General features: G+C 39.0%; 1 protein-coding gene across 1 annotated transcript in view; it reads left to right on the forward strand.

The window, feature by feature from the left end:
* The window catches only part of LOC117294708 (slit homolog 2 protein-like), a 119,551-nt gene that overhangs the window by 38,465 nt on the left and 63,541 nt on the right, over positions 1–17,545 (forward strand). Inside the window, exons 2-6 of the mRNA XM_033777220.1 lie at positions 115–186; positions 691–762; positions 3,356–3,427; positions 5,180–5,343; positions 6,871–7,012. Coding sequence (XP_033633111.1) covers positions 115–186; positions 691–762; positions 3,356–3,427; positions 5,180–5,343; positions 6,871–7,012 — 522 coding nt within the window. The remainder of the gene's footprint in view (positions 1–114; positions 187–690; positions 763–3,355; positions 3,428–5,179; positions 5,344–6,870; positions 7,013–17,545) is intronic.

Below are 17,545 nucleotides of genomic sequence, written 5' to 3' on the forward strand. Positions count from 1 at the left end.
CCCAAATATATACATACATCATCTTAGAGATTTCAATTTGAGACTTAGAAAATTTGAGAATTTAAAACAAAAAATTTAAATTCACTCTGCGTTTTGTTTGTGTTTTCTGTACAGTGACCTGAGCAGTAACAAGCTGATGCTGATTTCACGCAAGTTCTTCAGAGGAGCCGGGTTGCTCAGAAATCTGTAAGTTTGAGAGAAAAAACAACGTAACAACAAAACAATAACAGCAACAATATCAAACAACAACAAAACAAAATTTTTTGTAAGTTATAATTAATGATAATTGCACAGTTTTTTTTAATGTATATGTTGGGTTCCAATTTGAATGTTGATGAAACAGTGATATAACTGTTGATTTTAATTAAATGTTTATATTTTTGCAAAAATAACACGACAAGAAAAGTCAATGTCATAAAACTATTTGAGCTAAATTGGATAGGGGAGTCATCAGAATATTAGAAAACACCGTTTTCATGATCTAAATAATCAATCAAACATGATGACAAATCTTAGTTTTTTATGAGACTTCAAATCTGCCACAGAGGAGTCTTTTTTCTGAACAGGTAAATGTTATGCTTCCCGCACTTCCTTCCTGGAATTAAGAAACTGAGATGGATTAACTACAAATTGCAACACGCAAAATCCGCTCTTGAGTATTAATGGTGTACTTGACTTGTCTGATCACAGGAACCTGGACAGTAACCAGATTACATGTATCATTGACGGAGCCTTCAGACCGCTTCGAATGCTGGAAACACTGTGAGTATGGATCCAAGTTAACATGTTTAGCCCCTGTCACACGAGGTAACTTTTGCAGGCAACTTGGAGGCAACCAATGGCAGTGCATGCTACAAGACCACTTTGGTAGCACATGTTTGGGTTGTTTTTTTTTCAAACAATGTCTTGCCGTCACTCAATATGTATGTGAACATTCATACGGACATTATTTTTCTTCTTTGAGAGTAGACCTGTTTGCCTGTGAAATGCCTCGTCTGACATGACCCTTAATTTAAAAATATAGACGGGACTTGTACGCATGTACATTCCAGGGCATTAGCTGGTAGGCAAGATCCAACACAGGGCATGACGGGAATTTTATACAGTTTGTGTAATAATTTCCATATAAATTTAAGAGTTAGGAAAATGACAGCTGAACAAGTTTTGAGACTTTCATCATGTATCAAAAGCTTACAAAATCAGTAAAATGCCCATAAAATCAGCAGGAAGTCAGTGGTATGTGGCTCATTTCAGGCATGTGAGACTTCCTCTTTTCAGCTGATTTCCTCTTGGGGTTCTGACTTTCCTCTTTTATCCTTAACTCTCTGTGTACAAACATATAGGAATATTATCTTTTCCTCTTTTTTCTTGCCTGGTTTTCTCTGTTCCTCTTTTTTTCCCATGGATACTTACTCACATGCCTGTCATCTGCAAACACATGACTGCAGTCTAGGTATCTGGTACGAAATGTTCAAAGCTAACTTCAAAGGCTTAACTATTTGGGGTCACAATTATTTGGAACTTCAACATTACTGTTATGGGTGAATATGGTGGGGGTCGGTACTTGAGCAGCTGGTCTTTCTTAAACTAGTTGTGGATACTATCCCGGCAATTTGGCTCACTTGCCCCCCCCCCCAAGTATGCCATGGCCACGCCCCTAATGGAACTCATCTAAAGAAAACAATAATACTGTTGTTTTCGTATTTTATGTTGTTCTTGAAGTGGAAATGAATCACCGGTTCCTGGACAATTCTTTTTTGGAGTTCTAGATTTCCTGGACTTTCCGTGATTGATCGAATTGGATGACAATTCCTTGGATGTTAAACACTATCTCTGCATCTTCACAATCACAATCAACTTGTTTTGGGTTAAAACGAACTCTCCATCAATTCACATTTTACAAAACAGTTGTATTTTTACCACTCCTGCAGCTGTCTTGGTTATTATTCATGAAACTTAGAGTATATTTAATTGCCTCAAATTTGAAATGTTTTTCGGCAATTGGTTTTAGTCGCTCAAGTGCGTGACATCCGCGACGTCAATCTATGTAGAATACTGGTAGATACGATAAGTTAATTCAGAGATGGGAGGAGTTGACTTCGAACAAGTGTGCCAAGTTCTCCTCCCTTCCTGCCCCCTATGCTAGGCCTCAAACTTACGCAGGGAGTTTGTGTAGTAAGGCATGTTCTACTTGTAATGGGTACTTCCATTCACAAATTAGCATGTCTGCGAGAACTCTTCAAGGGGCATCGAGGCAAATACCCAGGGGATGAAGAGGCAATGGACTAATCGGCAAACTGTCAATTGAAATATCTTATTGACCAATCAGAAGTGTTGTTTGATGGTGTACGCATTTCTGGTTAATGCATGCATAATTTATTTTGATTAGCTCAAAGTTTTGAAAAATGTGTCTGGGCTCGTTCTATGTTTAGGTACTGGTCAGTATGCTTCAGGCTGAAATTATCTGGTGTGTATTATTGGACACCTACCTTGGGCAGCTGTGAGCCGATTGCCAAAATTTGCAATACCCCGTGACCCTGTTACAGTTGTACCAATTGTGTAGTTACCTTTAAAGGATTTGGGTGCCTTTTCAAAATGTCCATAGATTTACATTAAACTTACAGGGTTTGAAGATAATGATAGTGGAAAGCTTCCCTTCAAATATTACTTACTGAGGTGCTGTAGTTTTTGAGAAATTAGTAAAACAATGCCATGAAAATACGTTTGTAAATGCTTAGAATAATTTTCGTCTCATGAGACGAAAATTATTTTCATGACATTGTTTTACTCATTTCCCAAAAACTACAGCACCTCAGCACGTAATATTTTCAGGGAAGCTTTCTGCTATCATTATCTTCAAACTGTGTAAGTTTAGTGTTAATCTGTGGACATTATGTTTTTGTTCGTAAAAAGTTACATACACCCTTTAAAGCCCGATTAATACCCCTTAAGCAAACAACTGGGTTTATGGCCTTACGTTTCAGCCCTAGATAGAGTATTTATCAAAGCCTAAAAAAAGTCATTGCCTAACCATAAAATCGGTGTTAAGCGATTTGTTGAGTACCGTATAAGTTACATCGCATACGCTTTCTCAACATAGTCCAAGAATATTTTTTCCCACCAAAATTAACTCATTTTCCAGAAATGGATTTCACAAAGAGTTAAGACAGGTCTTATCTCGAGTTACGGCGAGTTTCTCATCCTAACTTAGGACTATTTGATAGCCTTAATGTTTTACTATCGTCTATGATTAGTTCTAGGACTAGTAGTCTTAGGACTAGTCCTAGTCTTAGGACAAGTCCTAAGTTCTTTGTGAAATCGATTCCTGACCATTGTTCTTGTTTTCAATCAACAGGACTTTGAATAACAACAATCTGACAACGCTGAGCAGTAGTAGCTTCACACACATGACCTATCTCAAGACGCTGTAAGTATTAGGAGATAGACTCGAATTCATTCATTTCCTCGTCCCATCCTTCTCGCATCATTCACTTCCTGTGAAGTAAACACAGAAAACTTTCTTCAGACTCGTGTGGAGGATTTCGGAAACAAACAAGTTAATTTCTGTGTGAGATCTTAAGTGTGGTTACCCCTTGCCGTCGACCTCAAGGATCTTATAAATGAACGTTTTAAGACTTACCAAATGAAAGGGTAACACGTGTGATATCCCGAAAACCTTGCAATTCTTTGTCATTGTGAAGGGATGAGATAGAATGATTGTTATTAGTCAAAGTCTATAGTTAAATAGGCTTGTACTTGCATTCATCTGTCCCATACGCCTCCCTTAATATTTATGCATGGCGTCATAATTCTTACCCAAAATTAGGCTATGGGTGCACGTTCCCCATCACTTGCAGTGGCTGCGCCAATCGCCTCGTTTTGGATTAGCATTGTGATGTACCTCATGCATAAATATTAAGAAAGGCGTATGCAGGCACAACTTTAACAAGTCATCTGTGTTCACATTCAGCATTTTTTGTCTAGGGAAAATCTCAACATCCGGGCACGTTCTCAGCACGAAAGAACGTCCCCGTAAACACGCTCCCAATTACGAAAGAACGTCCCCGTAAACACGCTCCCAATTCAGTGGAACGACAGAAGCTTCTGGTGGTCCTCAACGTTGTTGCCGAGCTTAGGGAACAATGTTACACCAGTGAATTTGGTAACACAAGTTTGCTTTCTGAGTGTTCCTTATGATGGGTCGTCCAACGTTCTAGTCCATTCCAACGTTATCGTCCATGTACACGCATACTGCAATGCTTATCCGATCAAATTAGAATATTTCTATCGTTCGGACTTTTGACTTTATGCGTTCCGACTCATGCCCAGTTAGGCTTTTAAAGGCAGTGGACACTATTGGTAATAACTCAAAATAATTATTATCATAAAACCTTACTTGGTGACGAGCAATGGGGAGAGGTTGATGGTATAGAACATTGTGAGAAACGGCTCCCTCTGAAGTGCCATAGTTTTCGAGAAAGAAGTAATTTTCAACGAATTTGATTTTGAGACCGTAGATTTAGAACTTGAGGTCTCGAAATCAACCATCTAAACGCACACAACTTCGTGTGACAAGGGTGTTTTTTTCTTTCATTATTATCTCGCAAGTTCGATGACCGATTGAGCTCAAATTTTCACAGGTTTGTTATTTGATGCATATGTTGAGATACACCAACTGTGAAGGCTAGTCTTTGACAATTACCAATAGTGTCCACTGCCTTTAAGGGAGGTTGAGTTTGGGCAGTTTGGTGGAGTCCCTTTCTACCACAAACATACATCAGCAAACAGCCAGTAACCTTTTTTTGTTAACAAAATGAACAGGTTCACTGTGAGCTCAACTCATTTCTCACCACCCAATCTAACCATTCCATGACTCTATTTTTAAAAAGAGGATATGTTCCCGACTGAAGCTGAGGCTGATTGATATCAAGTTAAGACTCTACAAAGCTATTCTGATAATGTATTATCATCCGCTGCGGCTCGTGTACACACCTTGCCTTAGTCGGGGTTGTTTCTTTAACTCCCGACTTCGCCTTCGTCAAAACCTTCTGGAATGGATTAATTGGAAACTTGTTGCGTCCGATCGTCCAACACATCAATTCTGTCTACCGTAAATCTATCATCATCTTCTTGTTTTGGGGGTTGTTATGACTTTTTTTTTCTCTCTCTTTTTTTGCAGCCGACTTTCCGGAAACAACTTGTACTGCGACTGCTACCTGAGCTGGTTTGCCAGCTGGCTTGGGCTTCATCCACGCCTAGCCTTATCCACTCGATGTGCTCATCCGCAACAATTCAGAGGATTCAAGATACCCGAGTTACAAGTCGCTGATTTCAGATGCACAGGTAAGACGCCTCAATAGCATGCAAATAACAAAATAACCATAAGAAATATTCTCAGGGTAGAGGGGTACTCAGGTCAAAATTTTGTTTAGTGATTTACTCATTTTCTAAAAGTTAGGCATAGGGTCATTATGAAAATGGGAAAACATTACAAGTCTCAAACCTCACATTAACAGATTAAAAACACCAATTATGTTTGATAAGTGCAACTTTTGTCAAAAATCCAAAAACGTATGATTGGAAGGATTATAACAAATAAGGGTTTCAACAATTCTGTTTTTCCTGCAAAAAAATCACATAATAGTAAAAGTTGACTCAATACTGAACAAAATCCACTTGTTCGGATCGTATTGTGAAGTTGTACTGCTTTTTGAAATATTAATTAAATCGGTTCAGGGCCAAGTCTAGTCACTCCAGCTACCTCCTCAATAAAATGTTCTCGTTTGCTTAAAAACACAATTTTCACTGATCACTCATTACACAATTTTGACGACGCTTATTCTGCAAATGATTGATAATTTTGGTAAATTACATCCTCAGGCTCCTATCGTACGCCCTCACTGGAAACGCTAACTTTTTTTTTTTTTTTTTTTTGTGGGGGGGGGGGGGGGTGGGGGGGGGGGGTTATCGAGGTACCTGCTCAACACTGCAGTGAAACTTCGACTCACTGGAAGTCACATCCTGTTAGTGCTGAGGATTAGAAAAAGAGTACATTGAAGAAAATCTAAGGCTTGGCCTAGATTGGAAGAGCCCCCCATAAAGCCCAGAGGCAGTTTACGGTTGCATCACTTCGAATTACCTCTTCAATCGCTCAGACAATCTGAACGCTACTGATAGGGGACTATATAACGTGCATGCCTGTCATCGTCTTTGTGATGATCAATGGAATTATACGGATCTAGTTGTCTGGTGACTGGCTGCAAGTCTAAAGCAGCAACTTTTGAGAAATATTTCACTTTTTAAAGTTTGAGGTTTTTATAAAAAAGAAAATCAGTTGTTATGCCACAATTTTGAATCTGAGGAGCGTTACTGTCGGATACGCTTGTCAGATTGTGAACTCCTAGGGAATGTTTTACTGCGTGGACATCATTATCTATATGACCTAATTCTTCACTCAGAACCTCCTTTAGTTGTCCTTTAGCTTATGGGGTTACCAAAAGGTGGAGATACCATGAATTAAACCATAGAGAAAGGTAATGGCCTCATCTAATTCAGATCATATAGTTTGGTACCTCTTTATCAGTGGTGACCCTCACTGTCGAGAATTTAAATTGATTGTACACAATAATTGAAGTAACATTTATGGGCCAGTCTGCAGCTTCATCTCGACCACTATATTGTGTATTTTTATGAAATGTACTGAAATTGGTGCAGAAATGCAGTCGTATAGACCCCATATGATTGTTTGATATTTCACAAAAAGGTGATTCTTCACAAAAAAGGTGAGAACATGCAACCGCGCTTCTGTTTTTGCTATAAAACTGGCAACTTTGAGACTAAAATGTATTCTATATCTTTCGTTAACTGCAGGTGATGAAAACCACGAGGTAATGTGCAGGGTCAAGCCTCTCTGTCCGGGAGGTTGTACGTGTAACTCTGAGAATGTCGTAGACTGCAGAGGAATCGGACTGACGGAACTGCCTTCTACTTTTCCAGACGGCTCTGTGGAACTGTAAGTATTTTTCGTTTTGAATGTGTTGTCGAATCCCCCTTTTTATTGGGGGGGGGGGGGATTTGAGGGACTGCATGGTGATGTATCAATATTTGGTATGCGGTAACACCATGTGTGTATCTACTTGCCAGGTAGAGTTTGCTCTTTGAGAACTGTCTTGCTTTATTCTACTACCGCGGAGTGAAGTTCGGGGGTTCAGGAAACTTCTCAGTTCTGAAAAGAACCGTCCTGCTTTTTAACTATTACCGGGCGGAAGGTAGAAAATCGACTGGGACTACTACTTCAGTCTTTACTGGATCGATTATTTGCTTCACTTCAGTGGAGAGAGTTTTTAGTTTGTCTCAATATTCGACTAGCTTGTTCTAGTCATCGTCAGGAGACTTGTCAGACCCCAATTAAAATTGGTTAATAAAAAGCTCCCCATCCATTTCCAGAGTCACATGATGGGGGTATGTTACAGACAAGCATAGGAACACATAAAAATACAGTGGACATAACAGCAGACAAGCTAAACTTTTATCATCTCATCAATTAATCTGATTTAAGTTTAGATCAAACTTTCATCTATATTGATTCAATTCATTCAATCTTCTGGATTCATGTGTCTCGTTATTTCACATGGATATCACCTCGTTTGATATTACTCCATTAGATTGACGGTTAGACCAGGACAATATTTATTCCTACTCAACATTCCGCCACAGATTACCTGAAAACCCCTCCTTGACTCAAAAGACAAATTTAAAAGACCTTATCCCAAGAAATTAGTGTCAAGTGACAAAGTATTTAGCATCGGTTAGGACACGAAGAATAGGGAAACGTGAGGGAAGAAAAGGAAAAAAGACCTTCCAGTGAGGGAATTAGTGTCTGGGATTAAAGAAGAAATCAAAGATTAATTGTGAAATGGAGTAGCGTGGTGTAGAGAGGATTTACTTTCAAAAGTGTGTCCTTGCCATACAGGCAGGGCCAGACTAAAAAGCCTGGCTGTATGGAGTATGGGCTTATTTCTGAGGATGTTTACCACACCCTTTCACACCTTCCTATGGTGGAGGCGGGGTACCAAACCTTGGAGGATTTTTTCCTATTCAAGTAGTTGTGATGGAATTTACTTGAGCAGGAAGTGTTTTTTGATCTGTAATTTTATTTGTGAAAATTAGTCATTATAACCTTGTGACACATTATCTCAACCATGTTCAATGGTGTTCAAAACTGTACGCTAACATTATGTGTAATGTTCAAAGACATAGTGTATAGGGCCCTTATTATTGACGCTTATTCTGAAACACAAACATATTTTCCTTTTCAGTTTTTATAAGACTAGAGTTTGTCTTCTATAAATCATTATCCATCAACCATCAGTCGGAAATCAAATGAACAAATCACCCCTTGCTCATGCATGCTTCATAACTGTACCCCCCCCCCCTTCCCACCCTGAAGCGAGCGTTTCAAACCGAGTTTCCGTCCTGTTGAAGTATAGACATAGAGTTCCTTCCCTCGCTGCTGGCAATATTTCAATGGATTCCCCCTCCTCTTCATGGCCTGTCAGTCTCTTCTTATGGTTTGTATGGCAATGGATGCGAGGACTATCAAGTTCCACCGTCTCACTGACACCACAGCAGACCCTTTCCCTATTGATCATAACATCTTCTGTGAGGACCCTCTCGTGGCTTTTCTGCCCCCGTTGAATTGCTAAAGTCAAGGGTCCAATTTCATAGAGCACAAAAGGTAGCTAAGCATAACAAAATTACACTAACCAGAATAAGGTTACCAGCCAAACTGCCATGTCACAGGTTCAATTTGTGACTGGTATTCCGCTCCTTTCTGCTTAGGAGAAATACGTTAAGCAGTGTTTTCCGCTTAAGCATCACTATGAAATTGAGTCCAGGGCTTTTGTATTTCGCTCGTGGCTTCACTCCTGCTGTTGAATTGTTAACGTCCAGGGCTTTTCTCTTTTGCTGTGAATTGGATAAGAGTTTCCTTCGTCTCGACTTGTCAACATTTTGCAACTGGATCGTAACTGGACAAGGGGGATTATATCACAAAGATGTCCCTGAAATTTTTAATATTTAGCCCATTTATTCTTGCAAATGGTGTGGATAAACATTTCATGTGTGTATGTGATTTGTACTAAATTTGGTTCAAAACCAGCGATTTCCAAATAATTACTTCATAATGTAAGAGATTCTGAGCGTGGGTAGGAGGGTGGTCTGTTAACAAAATGGTTGACAATAATAAGTATCATTATATTCATAAATATCAAATTAATAAACAGTACGGTAAAGATGCATAGTTACACCTTTGATCAGTTTCTTTGGTTAAGGTATCGAACAAGCGGTGATAGGTGGGAAGGTCACACATTTTAGCGACGGACTGAACCCTGAAAGAAAAGAAAACATTCAAAAAATACTTGAATACAAAAACTAGCCCATTTTAATATGAAAGTACGTTAGATCGATTATCCCACTTGGTCAACCACCAAAGGTCATAGTAGTTATTTCCAGGGTTCTATACTCGACTAAATTAAGATACCAGAACCGAACAAGCTTCAATATTTCACCACAAAAATCGCAACTTGAATTATTGTCGGCAGCGGAGCCTGAAATCACTGGGACCCCGACGTGGCCAATAATCGGCTGACATGTTAACCCCACCGTTTCATCCATGATAGTTTGCGGTAACCCATCTTACATATTATGTCAGGAATGCCCTGAACATGGTGGCGAGTTTGTTCCAATTTACTGGTTGGTTTCTCCGAACAGGCACTTTAGCCAGTCTGGAGGTCTGCTGTTCATATTTACCCCCCCCCCCCCCCAGATTTATTATATTAGCCATACAATAAACTGCCTTGGTAGAGATACGAAACACGTACATGATTGTGTGCCACATAAATCCCAGCTCTGAATGATTTTGCCAAATGTTTAACTGACTTGTCATTGGAATGGCACACCTGACAAGAGGGTTAGGGTTAAGCTGGATAAGGATAATGTTTTCAAATAGCGAGTCCCATGGGATCCTGATACATTGATTTGTGTTGTTACGTTAACCTTTGGGTGTGTCCTCCATCATGTGAAATGACATAATTCAGGCTTGAAACTTATTCAGATGTTCAACAAATTTGTATCTTGTTTTGTTTATTGATATTACGAAGCGTTGTTAACTTTGTGTGTGAATGGGTTGGGACCAACCTCTATCCCACCGTTGGTCTGTAGCTATATTATCTGCCTCGGTCTTTTCTTTACATTGTGTTTTCATAGTAAAAGTGCCACAGTGTGTCTAAAACTGGTTGCTCTTTCCTGCATATCGTGAGGCCAGGCTTTCTTCTTCCCACCCATACATTCTTCATTCGATTAGATGTCATTCCAACAGCTTTATTCCACGCACTGCATTTCTGTCGAACTCCTTGCCCATTTGAAGTTTCCCTCCATCGAATATCAATTCCTACCTTCAGCTCCATTAAGTTGTTTTCATCTTAAATATGTTCGTCTATGTAGCCTATACCCCTTATACCACAGAGTTGCTCTTGTTTTGGGGCGAACTTTACACTGAAAAAAAATAGTAAACTAAAATAATATATAGGTCTATTTGCCGCAGAAAGAAAACGAAAAAAACACTGTACAAAGCAAGTGTGGCTAGCCGTTTCATATCATTTTTTGTTCACAACAAAGTTGCATGTCTCTCTGTAAAATGCAAACTGAAGTTGTCTGTGAATTTGAGAAAAGTCCTCACAGCTGAAAGAGAGTTTTGCTATGGTTTTTACATGTGTTTTGCGTGCTGTTTGAACGTGAAAGTTGTTTACACCCCATCGGTAACTTCGTTATAAAGCTGATACTCATTACAGATTTGAATTTAATGCGTCCGCAAGGGTGGGCTTAAGAGTGACTTTAAAGAAAATTCGCTTGAATGTAAAACGAGGTGTTATTCAGGATTCGTAAAGCTGACAATTATTATAGTCACAGACAGTATTCGTGTTTTGTGTGATTAACCATAATTATTAGGCATACATGAAATGACAAATCTGTGAAAATGAGGGACTAATCCGTTGTGCATGCGAGTCGGGTGAATATAGTGACAAAGATGCACAATGTTTAGTAAAACATGTAGGATTCGAAACTTTGCATGGTGGAAATAAGATATAGAAGAGTTTGCGGTAACACCATGTAACGACTATCTCTAAATGAGTTGGGGTGGTTCTGAAAAGAACCGTTGGTTTAACTCCGTTGGTTAAACATGGTTAAACACATATATTCCTTAATTTTTGGTTGTAACATCCAAAATCAGCTATTTCAGAGGGAAATATTTCACAGGGGGAAATGGTTCCAGTTTGAACTTGGTTTCAGTAATATTTTGGTTTCAGTAATCTTGTAAACTAAATTTTAACAATGACATCCAAAGCAATTACGTATAATAACTTTAAAGGTGCGAAGATGAGCCTGGGTTCAATACTAATCTTGAGGTGTTGTATAGTTCATTAGCAAGTCTAAATATGTTTTGTATACAAGTTTACAAAAGATTACCCCCTCGGTTTTATGATCCTCATAAAGGTTGGCTTGTGCTGTTACTCTTTCCATTGACGATAATACAAGCAAACAGTGATGGTGAAAACACAATCAAAACTGCGCAACAAAAGTAATAGAAAGACACACAAATTCTCAACCGCATTAGCTCCGATTGACTCGTGTAGATAACACGCAGATAGCACGAGTACATTTTGAGATACCATTTATTCCGACATTAGTATCCAACGTAAAATCAACAGAGTTGACCATGATAGAATATTGTGATCAATCATGCGGTCTGTGACCGATGGGCTTTGTTTGCGTGTGTTGTAAACGTAGTTACCCATGTTTTTCTTTGTTTTACATTTTACATTAGGTTAAAATGCCAGAAGTCATAATTTATCTGTTTCAAACCCAATACTGTGTGCGTTATACCAAAACAATTACTTCGAAAGAATCTAGTGTGTTGGCCATTTCTTGGCATTATGATGATTGATAGTGATAAAGTACTAAAGATGGTCTCCAAATATTTACCTGGTATGGTACAACTTTGGTTGTTTTGTTGTCTTGTAAAAATACAAGGTTTTAGCCGCAAGCTTTGGTCGATACGATTTTTGTTTCAATACATGTGTGTTCGTGATGCAAAATAAAATACAACTTCAGTGTATAATCAACAGTATTGGCCATTTCTTGGCATAATGTTCTGGTGAAGATGACGCAACACTTAGAGTGCGTTTTGGCGACCAGAAACATATTGGTTATCGGTTGAACGTTTTCGCGTGTTCGGTTGAGCGCCGTGACGGTGTTGTTCAGACCATGTTCAGACCAACCGGTAACCGACTGGTTGAGTAAGTTGGGCTTTTGTTGGCGTCGCCAAAACGCACTCTAAATGGTCTCTAAGTTAAGTTTGATTGTTTTTGGTCTTGTTACAAGCATCTGGCCGATAACATATCTGTCTTCGTGAAGGTTTAAGCCATGTGATTGCAAGTGGCGTGTAGACAGACACATAACATTTCCAACAAACCTGCAACAGGTAAAAACCTAAACTTGAACCCTATGTCGCAACTTCCATCACCGGTGATGAGTCATGAGTCTGCATTCTGCTCTAGCCGTCTAACTCTCCGTAGAGGCTCGCTTTAAATCAAACATGGCGACTAGAAGGTGACGGCAACAGCCCCCTACGGTGGGGGAGAGTATGCTGGGGGAGTTGAAGGGAAATCTGACTGTACTGTTCTTTAAAACAAAAATACATGAGAGGAGATCGGTTGCAGTATGATAAAAGATTGCTTCCTGATCATTTGAGACGGTCCAGTTCCTCCCAAGGGTTGGACTAAGACCCCCCCCCCCCTATGAAGTTGAAGAACACACCTATTGAGGTAGGAATGTTAACCCGCTTTAAGTTTTTACAAATTAAAAAAATAAGTGGTAATAGTATTTTGCCTTGGGCCTACCATAAAAAATCTTCCAACGTTTCATTTTTTGACCAGACAACTCTAAACTTTAACAACCAGTCAACTCACATATAGGGTGCGTATACGTGCTTTTTGACAAGGACAACAAATTAACAATATTGACACTATATTCAGCCTTTCAAAAACGGTGACTTTTTTTTTATAAATATTTTGGTGTTTGTATGATGTACGCACCACATTTCAGCCACGGTGCTCCAGTCATCACGGTGGAATAGAAGTAAATTAAGTAGTGGTAACTTTTTCTAGGTCATTATAACTCATTTTCACCTCTTTAAAAACTAGTTCATACAGAATAAACAGCCGGCACATTCCATCCATGTTTTCAAACATTTTAGTGGCCTCTTTGATAATATTATCACGCATCAACAAGATATTTTCTAGAAATACATCGTTGACCTGTTGTCAGCTCAGTTAAATAAAACAGCAACATATTTGAGCCAGCTGTTGGACCCATTGGACATTCGTTGGTGATTTGAGTGAAATAACACACATTGGCCCTTTGGTGTCAGCTCAGACAGATTGATGGGGAACCGGGCCCTCTTGGGGTTACCTTGACCTCAGCTGACCCAAAGGTACCCAAATTAGAACCAGCCCCCATTATTATTGGTGGTCATGTAATATAATGTGCAAAGAGCAAGCAGAGATCGTTAGAGGGGCAACTTGATGCTTGAGGAGGGGTGTGAAGCTGCGAAGATCATCTGGTTGAAGCTGCAGTTTTGTAAAGGTGTTGCCCTTTAATCGGAGCCATCCCTAGCTGTGACCGACTGCCAAACAACCCTCCTTTGGTGACACTTCAAATTGAAACGCAAGAAAGAAACATAAATGCAGAAGAAGACAAAAAAACACTTGAAGTTCTTATTATTATTATTATTATTATTATTTTTATTTTCTATCAATATGTATCTGGTATTGCCCAAAACAAACATTAAAGTGGCCAAGCCAAACTGAGATGAATTCAAAGATGATACATTGAAGATATTAATTAGGCTGATATCGAAACACAGTCACATTAAAAACTTGTTTAAACAAAGGTTAGACGTCATAGCATTCAGTGTTGTATAGCCTATAAAACACAGTCTTTACCATGGTATTACCATTTTGTAAAATGTCATGCTTTCTACTACAGGCTTGCATCAAAAAAAGCAAGGTTTACCCCTTTATGTGAAGACTTGGGTGTCACTGTTTGGAACTTAACTCCTCAATAACATCGCACTTTATATGTTTCGTCAACTGTTGCCAATTACATATGAATCATAAACAGCATGGTTTATCAGATTTACATTGTCTGTTAAAGGAGCTTGTTTCAGAACATGATGAGCAGAGATGTTTGGTGATCTGTAGTGTGCTATCCATAATTCGTGTCGAGACTGTAGGTGGCATGACACGATATGAAGTGTGGCAGGGTGGGGGCTCATTTCAAGCTGGGGATACAGGGAAGAGACAATACATAACAGTTAAGAGTCAGTGTGGATACTTTTGGTGTTACTCAAGACCCTACGAACTTACTTGAAAGAGCACTGAAGAGCTGTTGATATAGTATCAAACATTGTTGGAAACAACCTCCTTCAAGTCAATGTTCACTGGTAGAAATTACATCCAAGAGTTCAATAGTTCTTTTATTTACCCACACGTTTAAATCTGATCAAGGCTTCATCGAGCATGAGGGATCTGAAAGCACACTATGCCATGTAAAAACGGTGGGGTTTTTTTTTTTGGCATTATTTCCTTGCTTTTGCGATTACCAATATAGCCCAAATTTTCATAAAAAGCATCCGTTTGGATACACCAAGTGTACATACTGGTCTTTAACAATTACCAAAAGTATACCCTGCCTTTAAAGGCAGTGGACAATATTGGTAATTACTCAAAATAATTGTTAGCATAAAAACTTACTTGGTGATGAGTTATGGGGAGCTGTTGATAGTATAAAACATTGTGAGAAACGGCTCCCTCTGACGTAATGTAGTTTTCGAGAAAGAAGTAACTTTCCACGAATTTGATTTTGAGACCTCAGATTTAGAATTTTGAGGTTTCGAAATCAAGCATCTAAAAGCCCACAACTTCATGTGACAAGGGTGTTTTTTGTTCCTTTAATTTTTATCTCGCTAGACCAATTGAGTTCAAATTTTCACAGGGTTGTTATTTTATGCATATGTTGAGATACACCAAGTGAGAAGACTGGTCTTTGACAACTACCAATATTGTCCAGTGTCTCTTAATGTATGTTGATGAACAATAGTTCATGATGATCCACTTTCCCTACATGAGGCGTTACTTATAGTTGGCTTAGACAAGATGTGATTATTTAAGACGGAGATTGTGATATGATTTACAAATCTGTGACTCATTATCTTTGGGAGGGAGCTGGTTGAGGAAGTTATCACAGTTCCAAGAAATGAGCCCTGGCTGAATTAAGAAATCAATACCCTTGCGGCCTTTCGTCTGTAACATGTGTTGCCTTGTATTAACATAAATAATCATTCATATTTGTGTAGCGCATATCACTGCTAAGTCCATATGCTTTCTGTTCTATCTTTAACAGAGTGAGTGTGTGAGAACAAGCATTAGAACCTTTTGCTAACTTTTCACCCTTCAAACTTATTTGTACCCCTAAAGCCTAGAGGACACTTTCCTGATCTTACAGCCTAAGACTCACCTCTTTGAACGTGCTATAAGCCTTATATATATATATATATAGCCCATTACATTTGTCATCTCCACATGAATGTCTGTAAACTCTCTTCTCTTGAATTAAATGTTTCCTTTATTTTCCTGAATGCCTGGGAATAGGCAACTGTTCATCCAAATGCTCTACAAATGTCTGATGATTGATTGATTGACTGAGGATTGAGGATTAAGATTCATGTCGACCTCCAACATCCCCCAAATTGTTTTGTATCCCTCTGCCGAATCCTCAGCCCAATGAGCAACACTTTATATAGATGTTGGGCCTACCAGTGTGGTTTAGGCTAACCACACTATTTACTCTGGCAAGACCCAGATGGACCACAGTTTCCTTCGTCGCTGATTAAACAGGCTAGTCATTTTATACAGTTTTCCCCTTCCTATGGGGTAGGCTTTTTCCAGACATCAACACCCTGTGGAAAATTCACTCTTCTGACAAGAAGAGACACCCTGTGGAAAATTCACTCTTCTGACAAGAAGTGAGTAGAAAAAAACCTTAAGATAACTATAGAAAGCAAGTGTATGCAACTGGTGTCAATTACTCAATTTCCCACTAGTATTTGAGCTAAAGAAACCACACTTCCACAAGGATTATACGGCCCCTTTGCGCTACCCGTAATCTTGAAAAAAACATGAATTCATCCAAGTTTTAATTTTTAGGTGGATGGCTGGGATTTAACAGCTTTGCCCACGGGGTGTGTTTTGTCTGAGGTGTTGCTGGTTTAGTGTCGCACGTGCAGTTGAGAAACAATTTCCTGAAAGAAAATGTGTCAACTGGACGAGAAGATGTAATTTCCACATTATTTCAGCACTCAACGTTAAAATAAATGTTCCCTGTAAATGTCCCCTGTCATCACGTTATAGAAATGCTGAGACTTCTTTTGGTACATCTCGATGTATTAAGAACAAACTATAAAATAACAGTTAATTTGCGGGTACAACCATGTGAAAAAGCTCCCTGAAAACATCCCCCCCACCCCCTGAAGACGAGCAGAGTTTGTTCGAAACGTTGAGACCAAACCTCTCTCAAAATTATTACATGGTAGCAACCGCAAGTTTACTCATAGTTTATTATTATCCTCCAAAGCTTCAAACATCACTCACCTTCATGTATTGTTCCATAAGGAATACGCATGCCCGTCTTATCAAAGTTTGCTATATTGTTTTCGCGCCAATTTGACCCTTCGGGCATCCACATTCAAACATGGGTTGTTGGAACGTGGCCTCTGCCCATGATCCACGGCACGTACTTTTCAGTGTTACAAGCTGTACAGATATTCTGATGGATTTATGTGAAACATGTCTTTTAGCCCGAGACTAGACCCACGCTGAGTAATTGCATGGCCATTTGGGCAGGAACCAAGCTCTTTGCTTGGAAGAATAACTGAGTGGAAACACTTGAGCCCACAAAGTGACTGCCAAAAGGGATTCATGTGACCAGAATAAATGTGTTTAAAGATGGCAATAACAGTTAAAGGTATTATATACATGATTTAATAAGGATAGAAAACATTCATGTTCAAGTCGAGTCTGAAAGCTTTTGATTATGAAGTGCATACTAGTATTACTAGAAACTTTTTTTTGTGGAAGTATCTCCGCCTGAAATTAAGATATTTGCGAAAAAACTGTATTTGAAAACCTTAAGTAATTGTCTCCCGACTCGCACAGCGGATTGAGCCCAGATTTTCCCAGGTTTTTGTTCACGTGTCTGATCACGCAAAACATGAGCACTGTTGTGAGTGATTATTGTGTAGGCTCTATACCACACTTTTTTCATCTAACTTTTTTGTTTAACCAACACAATAATTATTAATATTACTCATAACACCTCACAAGGTGTAATATGGTACGAGCATCAGTCTGCTCATTGGCAAGTGTTT

Source organism: Asterias rubens, chromosome 9 (assembly GCF_902459465.1).
Source record: "Asterias rubens chromosome 9, eAstRub1.3, whole genome shotgun sequence".
NCBI lineage: Eukaryota > Metazoa > Echinodermata > Asteroidea > Forcipulatida > Asteriidae > Asterias > Asterias rubens.